This window comes from Bubalus bubalis, chromosome 5 (assembly GCF_019923935.1).
Source record: "Bubalus bubalis isolate 160015118507 breed Murrah chromosome 5, NDDB_SH_1, whole genome shotgun sequence".
Classification (NCBI taxonomy): domain Eukaryota; kingdom Metazoa; phylum Chordata; class Mammalia; order Artiodactyla; family Bovidae; genus Bubalus; species Bubalus bubalis.
The window spans coordinates 51080342-51094972 of record NC_059161.1 but is presented as its reverse complement, the minus strand read 5'-3'; the positions used below and the strand labels follow the sequence as shown (position 1 = coordinate 51094972).

General features: G+C 36.4%; 1 protein-coding gene across 18 annotated transcripts in view; it reads right to left on the bottom strand.

Annotated features, from left to right (window-relative positions):
- The window catches only part of CDC42BPA (CDC42 binding protein kinase alpha), a 297113-nt gene that overhangs the window by 89961 nt on the left and 192521 nt on the right, over positions 1–14631 (bottom strand). For 16 of the 18 annotated variants that reach the window (XM_044943085.2, XM_006062426.4, XM_006062431.4 and 13 more), the window contains 2 exons: positions 9283–9525; positions 8913–9023 (listed from right to left, as the gene is read on the bottom strand). In XM_044943085.2, coding sequence (XP_044799020.1) covers positions 8913–9023; positions 9283–9525 — 354 coding nt within the window. The remainder of the gene's footprint in view (positions 1–8912; positions 9024–9282; positions 9526–14631) is intronic. The other 2 variants (XM_044943088.2, XM_006062442.4) reach the window with 1 other exon arrangement.

Below are 14631 nucleotides of genomic sequence, written 5' to 3'. Positions count from 1 at the left end.
AATATATGCATTCAATGCTACAAATTTCCCTCTAAGTAATGCTTCTACTACATCTGACAAAGTTTGATAAGTTGTGTTTTCATTTTCATTTAGTTCAAAATATTTTTAAGTTTCTCATGAGATATTTTCTTTGACTCGTTTTATTTATAAGGGTGGTGCCTTATTCCCAAGTATTTTGGAATTTTCCAGCTATCTTTTTGTTATTGACATCTAGTCTAATTCCACTGTGGTCTGAGAGCAGACAATGTATGATTCCTATTCTTTTAAAATATGTTAAGGATTTGTTATGGTTTAATTTATGGCTTAGAATGTGGTCCATCTTGGTGAATATCCCATGTAAGCTTGAGAAGAATGTGTATTCTGCTGTTGTTGATCTATAGATGTCCTTACATCCATATGATTGATGATGATGTTGAATTCAGCTATGTACTTACTGATTTTATACCTTCTGGATCTGTCCATTTCTGAGAGAGGGATGCTGAAGTTCCCAAGTATGACAGTGAATTTATCTCTTTTTAAAGTTCTGCACTTCTGTCAGTTTTTATGTCACGCATTTTGATGCTATATTGTTACACACGTACACGTTAAGTATGCTAGGTCTTTTTGGTGGCAAACAATGCCTTTCTTTACTTCTAAAAACTTTCCCTACTCCGAATTCCACCCTGTTGGAATTAATATAGCTACTCCCACTTTCTTTTGATTAGCATTATCATAGTTTCATTAAAGTCTTTATCTTATCAATCAGAGTTGTTTTCAATTCCTGGTCTAATCATTTCAACAACCCTGAGTCTGGTTCTGATGTTTGCTCTATTCTAACTGTGTTTTTTGACTTTCAGTGTAATTTTTTTTGTTAGGTCACCATGATGTACTGAGTAAAAGGAACTGCTGTAAATAGGCTCTTAGTAATGTGGTGGAAGTTGTGTGGGGAGGGGAGTGTCATGGAAAACTAAGATTAGATATCAGTATGTTACTGAGCCTGGGCTTCTGGACTGTGAACTTAAGACAACCTTGTCAGCTATTCTCCCCTACTTACCTGTTTGGACAGGGTGACTACAGTGGGCTGGGATGGGTTATTTCCCTTCTCTCAAGTTAGTTAGGTCTGATAAAACCTCAGCAAGTTAGGTTCTAGTTGAAGACACAGCTTGTTAAGAAGGACAGACCGCTCTGGTACATCTGACAACTGCTACCCCTATTGTTAGTACAAGGGGTATTTTCCCCTGACATTCACTGTGAAAACCTTGTAGAGCTCTAGGATATAAAACTGATGAAACTGTGAGGGCTCCCCAATGATGAGGGTCCCCTGGAGTTTTTGTATCTCAGACTTGTCTGCGCTGAGCCACCAGCAATTTTTCAAGTATTCAAGTACTTGTTCATGCTTCTCTGCACTGGCACTGCTCTCCTACAAGGGTTCCTGATCTCCTAAGTCGTGATTCTCTTGATTACTCTCTTCAACTTGGAGGGTAGGAGTTCATTCTGTGATACTACTTTTCTTACACAGTGTCAGACTTTATTTTTCTGGTCTCCAAAATCACTGCAGATGGTGACTGCAGACATGAAATTAAAAGACGCTTACTCCTTGGAAGGAAAGTTATGACCAACCTAGATAGCATATTGAAAAGCAGAGACATTACTTTGCCAACAAAGGTCTGTCTAGTCAAGGCTATGGTGTTTCCTGTGGTCATGTATGGATGTGAGAGTTGGACTGTGAAGAAAGCTGAGAGCCGAAAAATTGATGCTTTTGAACTGTGGTGTTGGAGAAGACTCTTGAGAGTCCCTTGGACTGCAAGGAGATCCAACCAGTCCATTCTAAAGGAGATCAGTCCTGGGTGTTCTTTGGAAGGAATGATGCTAAAGCTGAAACTGCAGTACTTTGGTCACCTCATGCGAAGAATTGACTCATTGGAAAAGACTCTGATGCTGGGAGGGATTGGGGGCAGGAGGAGAAGGGAATGACGAAGGATGAGATGGCTGGATGGTATCACCAACTTGATGGACGTGAGTTTGAGTGAACTCTGGAAGTTGTTGATGGATAGGGAGGCCTGGCGTGCTGCAATTCATGGGGTCACAAAGAGTTGGACATGACTGAGTGACTCAACTGAACTGAACTTTTCCTACAAGTCTAAGAACTGTTGATTTTTCAATTTGTTCAGCCTTTTACTTGGTATTAGAACAAAGTGGTGATTTCCAAAGTTTTTACATGCTAGATTGGAAACTGGCAGTATTCTCTAAAGTTTTAAAATATAGGATCCTATGATCTGCAAATAGTTTTACTTCTTCCTTCCCAGGTTGGATGACTTCTATTTCTTTTTCTTGTCTAATTCCTCTGGCTAGAATCACTAGCATAATGTTAAATTGCAAAGGTGAAAATGGGCATCCTTGTCTCACTCCTAATCTAAGGGAAAATTTTTTTTAACCATTTATCATTGAGTATGATGTTAGCTGTGGGTTTTTCATAAATGCCTTTTCTCACGTTAAGTACATTCCCTTCTATTCTTAGTTTTCTGAGAGTTTTTATCAGGGAAGAGTGTTGCATTTTGTGAAATTAAGATGCATCAATTAAGATGACCATGTGGTCCCCCTGCTCACTTTGTTTCTTTTAATGTGATTTATTATATTGATTTATTTTCTTACATTTAACCACTCTTACATTCCTGGGATAAACCCCACTTTGCTATAGTTTATAAGCTTTTTAATATGACTTTGGATTTGGTCTGTTGGTATCTTGTTGAGAATGCATGTATCTATATTCATTAGGAATACTGGTCTGTAATTTTCTTCTTACATTATTCATGTGGTTTTGGGATTACAGCAGTGTTGGCCTTCAGTTCAGTTCAGTTTAGTTCAGTCGCTCAGTCGTGTCCGACTCTTTGTGACCCCATGAATCGCAGCACGCCAGGCCTCCCTGTCCATCACCAACTCCCGGAGTTCACTGAGACTCACGTCCATCGAGTCAGTGATGCCATCCAGCCATCTCATCCTCTGTCGTCCCCTTCTCCTCCTGCCCCCAATCCCTCCCAGCATCAGAGTCTTTTCCAATGAGTCAACTCTTCACATGAGGTGGCCAAAGTACTGCAGTTTCAGCTTCAGTGTCATTTCTTCCAAAGAAATCCCAGGACTGATTTCCTTCAGAATGGACTGGTTGGATCTCCTTGCAGTCCAAGGGACTCTCAAGAGTCTTCTCCAACACCACATCAATTCTTTAGCACTCAGCCTTCTTCACAGTCCAACTCTCACATCCATACATGACCACAGGAAAAACCATAGCCTTGACTAGATGGACCTTTGTTGGCAAAGTAATGTCTCTGCTTTTCAATATGCCATCTAGGTTGGTCATAACTTTCCTTCCAAGGAGTAAGCGTCTTTTAATTTCATGGCTGCGGTCACCATCTGCAGTGATTTTGGAGCCCCCAAAAATAAAGTCTGACACTGTTTCCACTGTTTCCCCATCTATTTTCCATGAAGTGATGGGACCAGATGCCATGATCTTCATTTTCTGAATATTGAGCTTTAAGCCAACTTTTTCACTCTCCACTTTCACTTTCATCAAGAGGCTTTTGAGTTGCTCTTCACTTTCTGCCATAAGGGTGGTGTCATCTGCATATCTGAGGTTCTTGATATTTCCCCCGGCAATCTTGATTCCAGCTTGTGCTTCTTCCAGCCCAGCATTTCTCATGATGTACTCTGCATATAAGTTAAATGGCCTTAAGGAATGAATTAGGAAGTGTTCCCTATTCTTATATTTTGTGGAAGAGTTTAAGAGGAACTGGTGTTAATTCTTCCTTAAAAGTTTGGTTCAGTTCACTAGTGAAGATATCTGGTCCTGGGCTTTTCTTTGTCATGGGTTTCTTATTACCAATTCATTCTCTTTGCCTGTTATAAGACTGTTGAGACTCTGTATTTTATCTTGCATTTAGATAATTTGCATGCTTTTCGATCTATCCATTTCATCTAGAATACTTTGTTGGCACAGAGTTGTTTAGAGTATTCTCTTATAATCCTTTTGCTTTTTGATGACAGGTAGCAACATCCACTTTCACTTCTGATGTTAGTTATTTGTTTCCTTCCTTCTTCCCTCTCTCTGTCAAGTCTAGCTAAAGGTTTGTCAATTTTGCTGATCTTTCAAAGAATCAGCTTTGGTTTCATTCTCTTTATTATTATTCTCTTCTCGTTTTATTGAACTCTGCTCTAATCTTTATTTACTTCCTTCTGCTAGCTTTGTTTCCTTTGCTCTTCTTTTTCTAGTTCTGTAAGATATAAAGTTAGGTTACTGATTTGAGATTCTTACTTTTTAATAGAAGCATTTACAGCTACAAATTTGCCTCTGAGCACTGCCTCTGCTGCATCCATGTGGTGTTTTCATTTGATTAGCCTACAGGTATTTTCTAATTTTCGTTGTGATTTCTTCACTTGACCCATGGGTTGGTTAAGAGTACCTTGCTTAATCGGCACATATTTTAACATTCCAGTTTTCCTTATGATACTGATTTCTAGCTTCATTCTATGGTGAAATTGGAGTAGATACTTTGTGTGATTTCAGTCTTTTTACATTTATTGAGATTTATTTTGTGGCCTAACCTAATATCTGGTCTATCCTAGACAATGTGTCAATCGCACTTGAGAAGAATATATATTCTGCTGTTGTTGGGAGGAGGGTTCTATATATGTGTTGTTAGTTACAGTTGGTTAAATTGTTGATCAAGACATCTGTATCCTTATTTATCTTCTGTCCATTTTTGGAAGTGGGGTGCTACAGTTTCTAACTTTTACTCAGTTCTATTGAAAAGTATTCTCAATGCAGTAAAGATTCCTATAACTTTTTAAAGGAGCCAAAATAAGTTTCAAAATTTATATGTATATAAGTTTAATTCAAGACATTCCCACTTTTAGAATATCTTAAAGAAATGATAATAATCCTAAAATATAATGATAATATCCTAAAATTATGATAATAATCATAGCTAACAGTTACCGAGCCTTTACTTTGTATCAGGCCATGGGCTAAGTATTTTGAATGTGTTAACTAATTTATTGGGTAGTTTTATTATTACCACAAATTTTTAAAAAATACAAGAGATTATGAGTGCTTGATCAGTGGGTTAATATATGTGATTGGAAGTCTTCATGCAGCAGTGATTAGTAAAGATAAAAAAAAGGGGAAACTAGCAGATAGAATGGTACTGAGAATTAGAAAACCTGGGTTTAAATTGTGCTCTGTCATTTAAGACTGTAAATCCTAAACTCTTCTGAGTTTCACTTTCCTCAAATGCGAATAATCTCTAAGATTTCTTCCAGTTTGTACCTTCTGATTCTGGTTTTTAACAGAAGCATCTAAAATAGTGCTGGAAACGAAGCCGTCCCTGACTGACAGTTATTTGAGATGGTAATGCAATGACTTCTATACACTAATTCTGTTCTAGAAGTCTAGATTTTTATGGAAGAAACATTTCTAATTTGGAAAGCTAAACAAGACCACGGAATCACAATTAATCAAAACAAAACAAGAAAAACCAATCCCCAAAGCAAGAAATAAAATCTAGTTCATATTTGTATTTAAAGCAGAGAAAAACTTACTTGCAACCACTATTATTCAATTTTCAGAGAACAAGCAAGTTCTAGCCAATTCTACCACATCATTCATTCACTGATTTAACACATTTATTAAACAAGTATTGAAAATTTGGTCCTGTGCCAGGATAATAATATACCAGCCTATGCTTTCAATAAACTAAGTCATAGTTTAGATGGGGAGACATTTTGTGAATAAATAATTATAATAAGAGCTTTGTAAATTTATTAACAAAATTCTAAAGCACCACAGAATTAGGAATACTTAAACTTCCTCAGAAGACATTCAACTTAATTCTTTTATTTGTTGGATGAATAAGATACTAGACTAGGCCTGCAAGGAGTGTGTGGAGGTGGTGGCTGGCAGACAATGCTGAGGAAATGGGATATGCAAAGGTTAGAGTCAGGAAAAGGCAGACATCATATTCAGATTATAATTTAGTGCTACAGAAATATAATATCCATTTAATCCTAATTCTCTCACTTTGACATACATAATAACATTATTATAGCTATTAGTAACCAAACACATGTGATGTAGCAGCTTACATACATATATATTTACTCCTTATGTAAAACCAACAAGATAGGGTTTTACAAATGAGAAAATTAAAGTCCAAAGAGACTAAATGTTTTGTCCAGCGTTAAACAGCAAGTAACTGATGAGGCCAGGCTTTAAAACAATAAAGTCCAACTCTAGAACTGGCACAAGGATTTCTCTTCCTAAGCACTTCTGTTGAGATATTTCAGTTCAGTTGAGTAGCTCAGTCGTGTCTGACTGTTTGCGACCCCATGGACTGCAGCACGCCAAGCTTTTCTGTCCATCACCAACTCACAGAGCCTACTCAAACTCATGTCTGTCAAGTCAGTGATGCCATCCAACCATCTCATCCTCTGTCGTCCCCTTCTCCTCCCACCTGCAACCTTTTCCAGCATCAGGGTCTTTCCCAAGGAGTCAGTTCTTCGCATCAGGTGGCCAAAGTATTAGAGTTTCCGCTTCAGCATCAGTCCTTCTAATGAATATTCAGGACTGATTTCCTTTAGGGTAGACTGGTTGGATCTCCTTGCTGTCCAAGGGACTCTAAAGAGTCTTCTCCAACACCACAGTGTTCAAAAGGATCAATGTTCAAATGCATCAATTCTTCAGTGCTTAGCTTTCTTTATAGTCCAACTCTCACATCCACACATGACTAGTGGAAAAACCATAGCTTTGACTAGACGGACCTTTGTTGGTAAAGTAATGTCTCTGCTTTTTAATATGCTATCTAGGTTGGTCACAGCTTTTCTTCCAAGGGGCAAGTATCTTTTAATTTCATGGCTGCAGTTACCATCTGCAGTGATTTTGGAGCCCCAAAACATAAAGTCGCTCACTGTTTTCATTGTTTCCCCATCTATTTGCCATGAAGTGATAGGACCGGATGCCATGATCTTTAAGCCACTTCTTCACTGTCCTCTTTCACTTTCATCAAGAGGTACTTTAGTTCTTCTTTACTTTCATAAGGGTGAAATTTCACCACTTTCATATGGTGAAAATGCCTTAAGGGTGGTGTCATCTGCATACCTGAGGCTATTGATATTTCTCCTGGCAATCTTGATTCCAGCTTATGCTTCATCCAGACCTGCATTTCGCATGATGTAGTCTGCATATAAGTTAAATAAGCAGGGTGACAATATACAACCTTGACGTACCCCTTTCCCAATTTGGAACCATTCTGCTGTTCCATGTCCAGTTCTAACTGTTGCTTCTTGACCTGCATACAGATTTCTCAGGAGGCAGGTCAGGTGGTCTGGGATCCCCATCTCTTTGAGATTTTTCACAGTTTGTTGTGATCTACACAGTCAAAGCCTTTGGTGTAGTCAATAAAGCAAAAATAGATGTTTTTCTGGAACTCTCTTGCTTTTTTGATGATCCAGCGCATGTTGGCAATTTGATCTCTGGTTTCTCTGCCTTTTCTAAATCCAGCTTGACCATCTGGAAGTTCATGGTTCACATACGGATAAAGCCTAGCTTGGAGAATTTTGAGCATTACTTTGCTAGTATGTGAGATGAGTGCAATTGTGCAGTAGTTTGAACATTCTTTGGCATTGCCTTTCTTTGGGATTGTAATGAAAACTGACCTTTTCCAGTCCTGTGGCCACTGCTGAGTTTTCCAAATTTGCTGGCATATTGAATGCAGCACTTTCACAGCATCATCTTTTAGGATTTGCAATAGCTCAACTGGAATTCCATCACCTCCACTAGTCTTGTTTGTAGTGATGCTTCCTAAGGCCCACTTGACTTCACATTCCAGGATGTCTGGCTCTAGGTAAGTGATCACACCATCATGGTTATCTGGGTCGTGAAGATGTTTTTTGTATTGTTCTTCTGTGTATTCTTGCCACCTCTTCTTCCACTTCTGCTTCTGTTAGGTCCATACCGTTTCTGTCCTTTATTGTGCTCATCTGTGCATGAAATGTTCCCTTGGTATCTCTAATTTTCTTGAAGAGATCTCTAGTCTTTCCCATTCTATTGTTTTCCTCTATTTCTTTGCATTGATTGCTGAGGAAGGCTTTCTTATCTCTCCTTGCTGTTCTTAGAATTCTACATTCAGTTGGGTATATCTTTCCTTTTCTCCTTTGCCTTTAGCTTCCCTTCTTTTCTCAGCTATTTGTAAGGCCTCATCAGACAACCATTTTGCCTTTTTACATTTCTTTTTCTTGGGGATGGTCTTGATCCCTGTCTCCTGTACAATGTCACGAACCTCATTCCATAGGTCTTCAGACACTCTATCTATCAGATCTAGGCCCTTAAATCTATTTCTCACTTCCACTGTATAATCATAAGGGATTTGATTTAGGTCATACCTGAATGGTCTAGTGGTTTTCCCTACTTTCTTCAATTTAAGTCTGAATTTGGCAATAAGAAGTTCATGATCTGAGCCTCAGTCAGCTCCTGGTCTTGTTTTTGCTGACTGTATAGAGCTTCTCTATCTTTGGCTGCAAAGAATATAATCAATCTGATTTTGGTATTGACCATTTGGTGATGTCCATGTGTAGACAAGACAGAGGGTCTAAGACATCTAACCATGCTTCCCATGAGATTACCAATGTATCTCATCCAGGTATGCAGACCTTCATAAATATTTTAACTCCTTCCTAACAGATTTCTCCACTAAACACAGCCTTCCGTTTCCTTGCAGCATGATTAAGAAGTCTACACCAGCTTCCTACTGATGAGAATTAGAATACTATGTTTGAAGGATAGCTAGTTTTTACTCCATACCAAAAGGAGCACACAACTAGTAATCCTGTTAAGCATAAAGGGGAGAAAATTTATTCAACTTGATAAACATGGTATCAAAAGTTACCTTCAGTCCCTCTAGTTCATTCTCCAGTTGCTTAGAATAGTGCTCACTCTGTTCACGCAATTTCCTGTCTTTAGATGCTTCAGCAGCCACAGCTTCTGTACGAACTTCCAGCTTTTAAAGGAAAATGAAAAAAGCTGATTTCATGATTATAATTGTTTCTCTAATAAAATGTTTTCCCCATGAGAATTTACCTTGCAATAGGGAGATAACTCAAATGTTGAAATTCATATTAAATAACATTACCAAACTAAAAAAAAAAACAAAAAAACTTTTTTCAAAAATTAAATGAAATATATATTATTTCACTAGTCTGAAAAAGCAGCTTTAATCACTACCCCATGGCCACTACAAAATTTGCCTGACTACTAACCTCTTTTTTGGCTCTTTCTGTTCTGCGCAGTTCTTGCCTTAAGCTTTCAACTTTTTGCATCACCAGGTCCACCTCTTCTTCCTTATCTCGGACATGGCGAGCAAGTTTCTGTTTTTGGGTGTGCAATTCTGTTAGCCGCTCATTGATCTCCATGAATTCCTGCATGGCCAGTTTCCTCTGACAGTGTGCGTCTTTCAGCTCTTTGGATTGGTTTTTTAATCGCTCACTAGCCTGGACTAGTTCCTACAGTTTTGTAAAAAGAATATAAGTTACCAATTCTGCAACCTAGGGACCAAATTTGGCCATCAAATTAGCTATCATGAAGCCAAGAAGAGCCAAAATTATTCACATTGGAATAAAATTAAAAGAAATGAACTACTTTTGAACAGATACTAGTAGCATGATGCTCTGTTCATATTCTCAATTTCTTATGCTAACATTCTAACTGCAAAGATTTAACCTGATTTACCTTCGTTTCAATAAATAAATAAATGGTACAGAAATGAAAGATATAATGATCAAAATAAAGATTTTGTGAAATGTAATGGCTATCTGTAAGGTTTAAAAAATTATATCAAATGATTACAAATGATAAAAACAACGGTTATATTTGATGTGGGGACCAACTCTTGGGCCAGCAGCAAAGAGAAAAGCTAAACTCTCTAATTAAAGTGAGAAACTTAGAAGGGGCTAAAGTAGACTTGGGTCAGAAGAATCGCCTGCCTCCCAGCAAAAAGAAATGCAAATCTTTTTTGAGGAAAAGAGTCTCAATGAAATCTAGGGTATTTTTTTTTAAGAGCATACAAATATGAGCTCACAACCATAGCTTACTCAAACACCCAAAGGACAAACAACTATAAGCAAACATTACAAACAATAAAAATAAACCCCAATGTATTTGGATATTAGAATCATCAGATACTAATATATTGCTATATATAAAATGAAGAAATGAAAGGAAATTGTAAAAATAGAAAAATGACAAAAGACTAAAATGATCAGGCAAAAAGACTACTGAAGTTGTTTATAAAACAATTTTATAGAGCATTTAGAAGTGAAAAAAATAAGAGAGGATATAATCACAAATCTAGAAGAAATTGAAAAAGGTAAAAGGATATAATGAAACATTTTATGCCAATAAACTTTTCAACTTGTGAAATGAACAAATTCCTACAAAACTAAATTTATCAAAACTGTTTCAAGAAGAAATATAATGCCTAAATATGCCTGAATAGTTCTATAACAATTAAAGTAACCAAACGAATAACTAACAAAATTTCCTCATCCCCCCAGCGTGAAAGAAATCTCTAGACTCAGATGGTTTTACAGATGATTCCCAGTGTTTCAAGGATCAAAATGTTTCTCTTATACAAACTTTTCTAGAGAACAGAAAAAGAGGCAGTGCTACTCAGTGAATTCTATGAGACCAGTATAATCTTAATATATATTTTTAAAAAAAGAAAGATGATTTGTTTCCTTATTAAAGAAAACAAATTTTAAAAAATCCTAAAAAAATGACATTAGCAAATAAGTTCAGTGATATATAAAGTGGATAAACATGAACTCTGGAACTCAATTCCCTGTGTTGAAATTCCAGTTTCCCCACTTTCTAGCTCTACGATCTTGAACAAATGTACTTAAGCTTCTTTGTGTGGGATCTCACCATTTACATAAATACTATAACTACTGCTGCTGCTGCTACTACTACCAATACCTAAATCACAGGGTTCTGTAAAAGATTAAATGATCTAATATATATATAAAGCACTTAAAACAGTACTATTAGAACAGATACAACGTAACTGCTACCTGTATTATCATATTAATGTTTAGCAGACAATATATGGGTAATATAGTTTTAACCCAGAAAAGCAAAAATGTTTTAACATTAGAAAAAGTCTATAAACATAAGTCAGAAAACCAACTGATTAAAGGAGAACAGTTATATAATTCCATCAATAGGTATTAACAAATTCCTAGGAATCTGTTGCAGTACTGTGCAAAAAAAGCACATTTAATAAATTCAATACCCTTTTGATCAAAATGATTAGCAAAATAAGAACAGAAGATAACTTTCACCAAAAACTTAGAGAAAACATTATTATTAATGATAAAATAGTAAAGGTTTTTTCTTGAAATCAGGAATAAGACAGGGATGGCTGCTATCATCACCTCTATTGAATGTCGTATTTGTGGTCTTAGCTTATACAGTAAGACAAGGAAAGAAAAAACAGTAAAAAAACAAAAAAACAAAATTGTCATTATTTTATAAAACCTTAAAGAATCTCAAATATATTACTACAATAAGAGTTTAGGAATGTTGCTAGGACAGAATCAGTAAGAAAGTAAAAATTTAAAGGTACAATTTACTGGGGACTTTAATGGTGGCTCAGATGGTGAAGACTCTGCCTGTAATGCAGGAGACCCAAGTTTGATCCCTGCGTCAGGAAGATTCCTGGAGAAGGGCATGGCAACCCAATCCAGCATTCTTGCCTGGAAAATCCCATGGACAGAGGAGCTTGATGGAGTACAGTCCATGGGGTCGCAAAGAATTGGACATGACGGAGCAACTAACACTTTCTTTTCACAATTTAATATATGAAAACTTAGGATAATAAATTTAAGGAGAGGCAAACAAGACCTGCATAGAATTTTATGGAGAAACATTTTAAAATACTTTAAAGATACACAGATATACAACGTTTGTGGATTAAATAATTTTATATTTTTGTATAGTTAGGCCTTTCTAAGAAAATTTTACTGAAACTTAGGACATGAGCAAGTCCTTATGACTAATTTAGACAGTGAGAAAACTACAAAGAGATTTAACTCCTGGATTTAGGTGTTTACATTTCAAGGAGGGGCTGAGAGAGATAAGGGCTAGAACCAAGGAGACACCTTATTTTTAGAGCTGGAGAGTCCGACTTATCTTTTCAACTGGAGTGACTCATTTGTATTTCAAAGGGTCCTAGATTCTTCTCTTTAGGTTTCCAAGGAGACCCTCAGAAAGGTGAGTAGAGATAGAGGGCAAGCATCTGCCTCTCTCCTCTGTATAAGCACCCTCATTCAGTTTTTTGGGACTCCTTCTCCTTGAGTTTTCTTTCTGAATGCAAATGACAATAATCTTGCCTTGCTCTTGAAATCCTGTGAGCATTTAGAGTGATATTAATAAATAATGGATAAGAACTTAAAGACTCAATATTATAATGGTGTCAATTCTCCTGAAATTGCTCTATATAGATTTAATGCAATTTTAAATAAAATCCCATCACAGCCTTCAAGGACTAGAGAGTTGAATAAATGGAAATTTAATATATAAGAGAGGTGATACTGCACATCACTGAGGGAAGGAGGGCTTATTTAATAAATGAACAGCTGGCTAGCTATATGGGAAAAAGTGAAATTGGATCCTTATCTCATAAGATATACAAAAGTAAGTATCTGATGCATTACAAACTTAAATATGAAGACCAAACTTATAAAAGGTCAAGATAAAAATTTAGGAAAATTGTTTTTTTTACCTCAGACTTCTTAGATAAGCCAGCAAACACAATAATCTTAAAAATAAAGATTGATGAATTTGGCTACTTTAAGACTAAAAACTTTTTGCTATTCAAAGGATCCTATAAAGAAAACGAAAAGACAAGCCACTAGCTGGGAGACATCTGTAACATATATAGTCGACAGAAGATTAGCATGCCAGAGAATTTCAAGAATTCTTACAGACCAAAAAGGAAAAGACAAACAACCAACAGAAAAATGTATGAAGGATATTAAGAGGTATTTCAAAAAATAAGAAATATAAATGATAAAAGGACATGTGTGGAGTTACTCGACCTTGTTAGTAATTAAAGAATGCAAATTAAGGCCATACTAAAATATCATTTTAGACCTAAAATGTCAATTTAGATTAGGTTTTTCAAAAATAACATTTCTAATAATATGAAGCAATGCTGAATATAAAAATTCCTATGCACTACTGGTGGGAGTATAAATTGGTACAACCAGTGGAAAATGATTTGACATTATCATAAAAAATAGAATATCTGCATTGCCTATGACCCAATTATTCTATTTGTGCTTGTGTGTGTGTGTCTGCGTGTGTATCTGGATATATGTTCAAGAATGTTCACAGCAACATCATTTATAGTAGTTATCAATTATAAGCAACCTAAATGTCTGCAAACAAAAAATCAGATAAGTAAATTGTGGGTTTTGAAATAATGGTGTATTTTATAGCAACTAAGTGAATGATCAACAGTTATATTGATGAATTATACTATTTTATAAGCTTAAAAACAAGCAACACAAATATACTGTTTTGAGCTCAACATTCAGAAAACTAAGATCATGGCATCTGGTCCCATCACTTCATGGCAAATAGATGGGGAAACAGTGGAAACAGTGTCAGACTTTATTTTTTTGGGCTCCAAAATCACTGCAGATAGTGACTGCAGCCATGAAATTAAAAGACGCTTGCTCCTTGGAAGAAAAGTTATGACCAACCTAGATAGCATATTGAAAAGCAGAGACATTACTTTGCCAACAAAGGTCAATCTAGTCAAGGCTATGGTTTTTCCAGTGGTCATGTATGGATGTGAGAGTTGGACTGTGAAGAAGGCTGAGCGCTGAAGAATTGATGCTTTTGAACCGTGGTGTTGGAGAAGACTCTTGAGAGTCCCTTGGACTGCAAGGAGATCCAGCCAGTCCATTCTAAAGGAGATCAGTCCTGGGTGTTCTTTGGAAGGAATGATGCTAAAGCTGAAGCTCCAGTAGTTTGGCCACCTCATGTGAAGAGTTGACTCATTGGAAAAGACCCTGATGCTGGGAGGGATTGGGGGCAGGAGGAGAAGGGGATGACAGAGGATGAGATGGCTGGATGGCATCACCAACTCGATGGACATGAGTTTGAGTGACCTCTGGGAGTTGGTGATGGACAGGGAGGCCTGGCGTGCTGCGATTCATGGGGTCGCAAAGAGTTGGACACGACTGAGGGACTGAACTGAACTGAATATGTGATAAAATTTTTTTAACTAAAAGAATGATTAACATAAAATTCAAAACATTGTGAGGGAAGTGGAGAGAAAGGGAAGGAAATGACTACCCAGGGCTATGCCATAAAATAGGTAATGGTCTATTTCTTAAGTTAGATGTTAGGTTCATCTATTATTTATATCAAAACTTATATAATACTATATAACATTATAACTTTATATATGTATATTTATATATATAATGTTACATTTATTTTGTATATGCCTCAAATGAAAAAAATTTTAAAAAGAATATCTGCTGCCTATAGGGTATCAGACAAATCATTTAAAATTCTTTATCAATATGTATTTCATT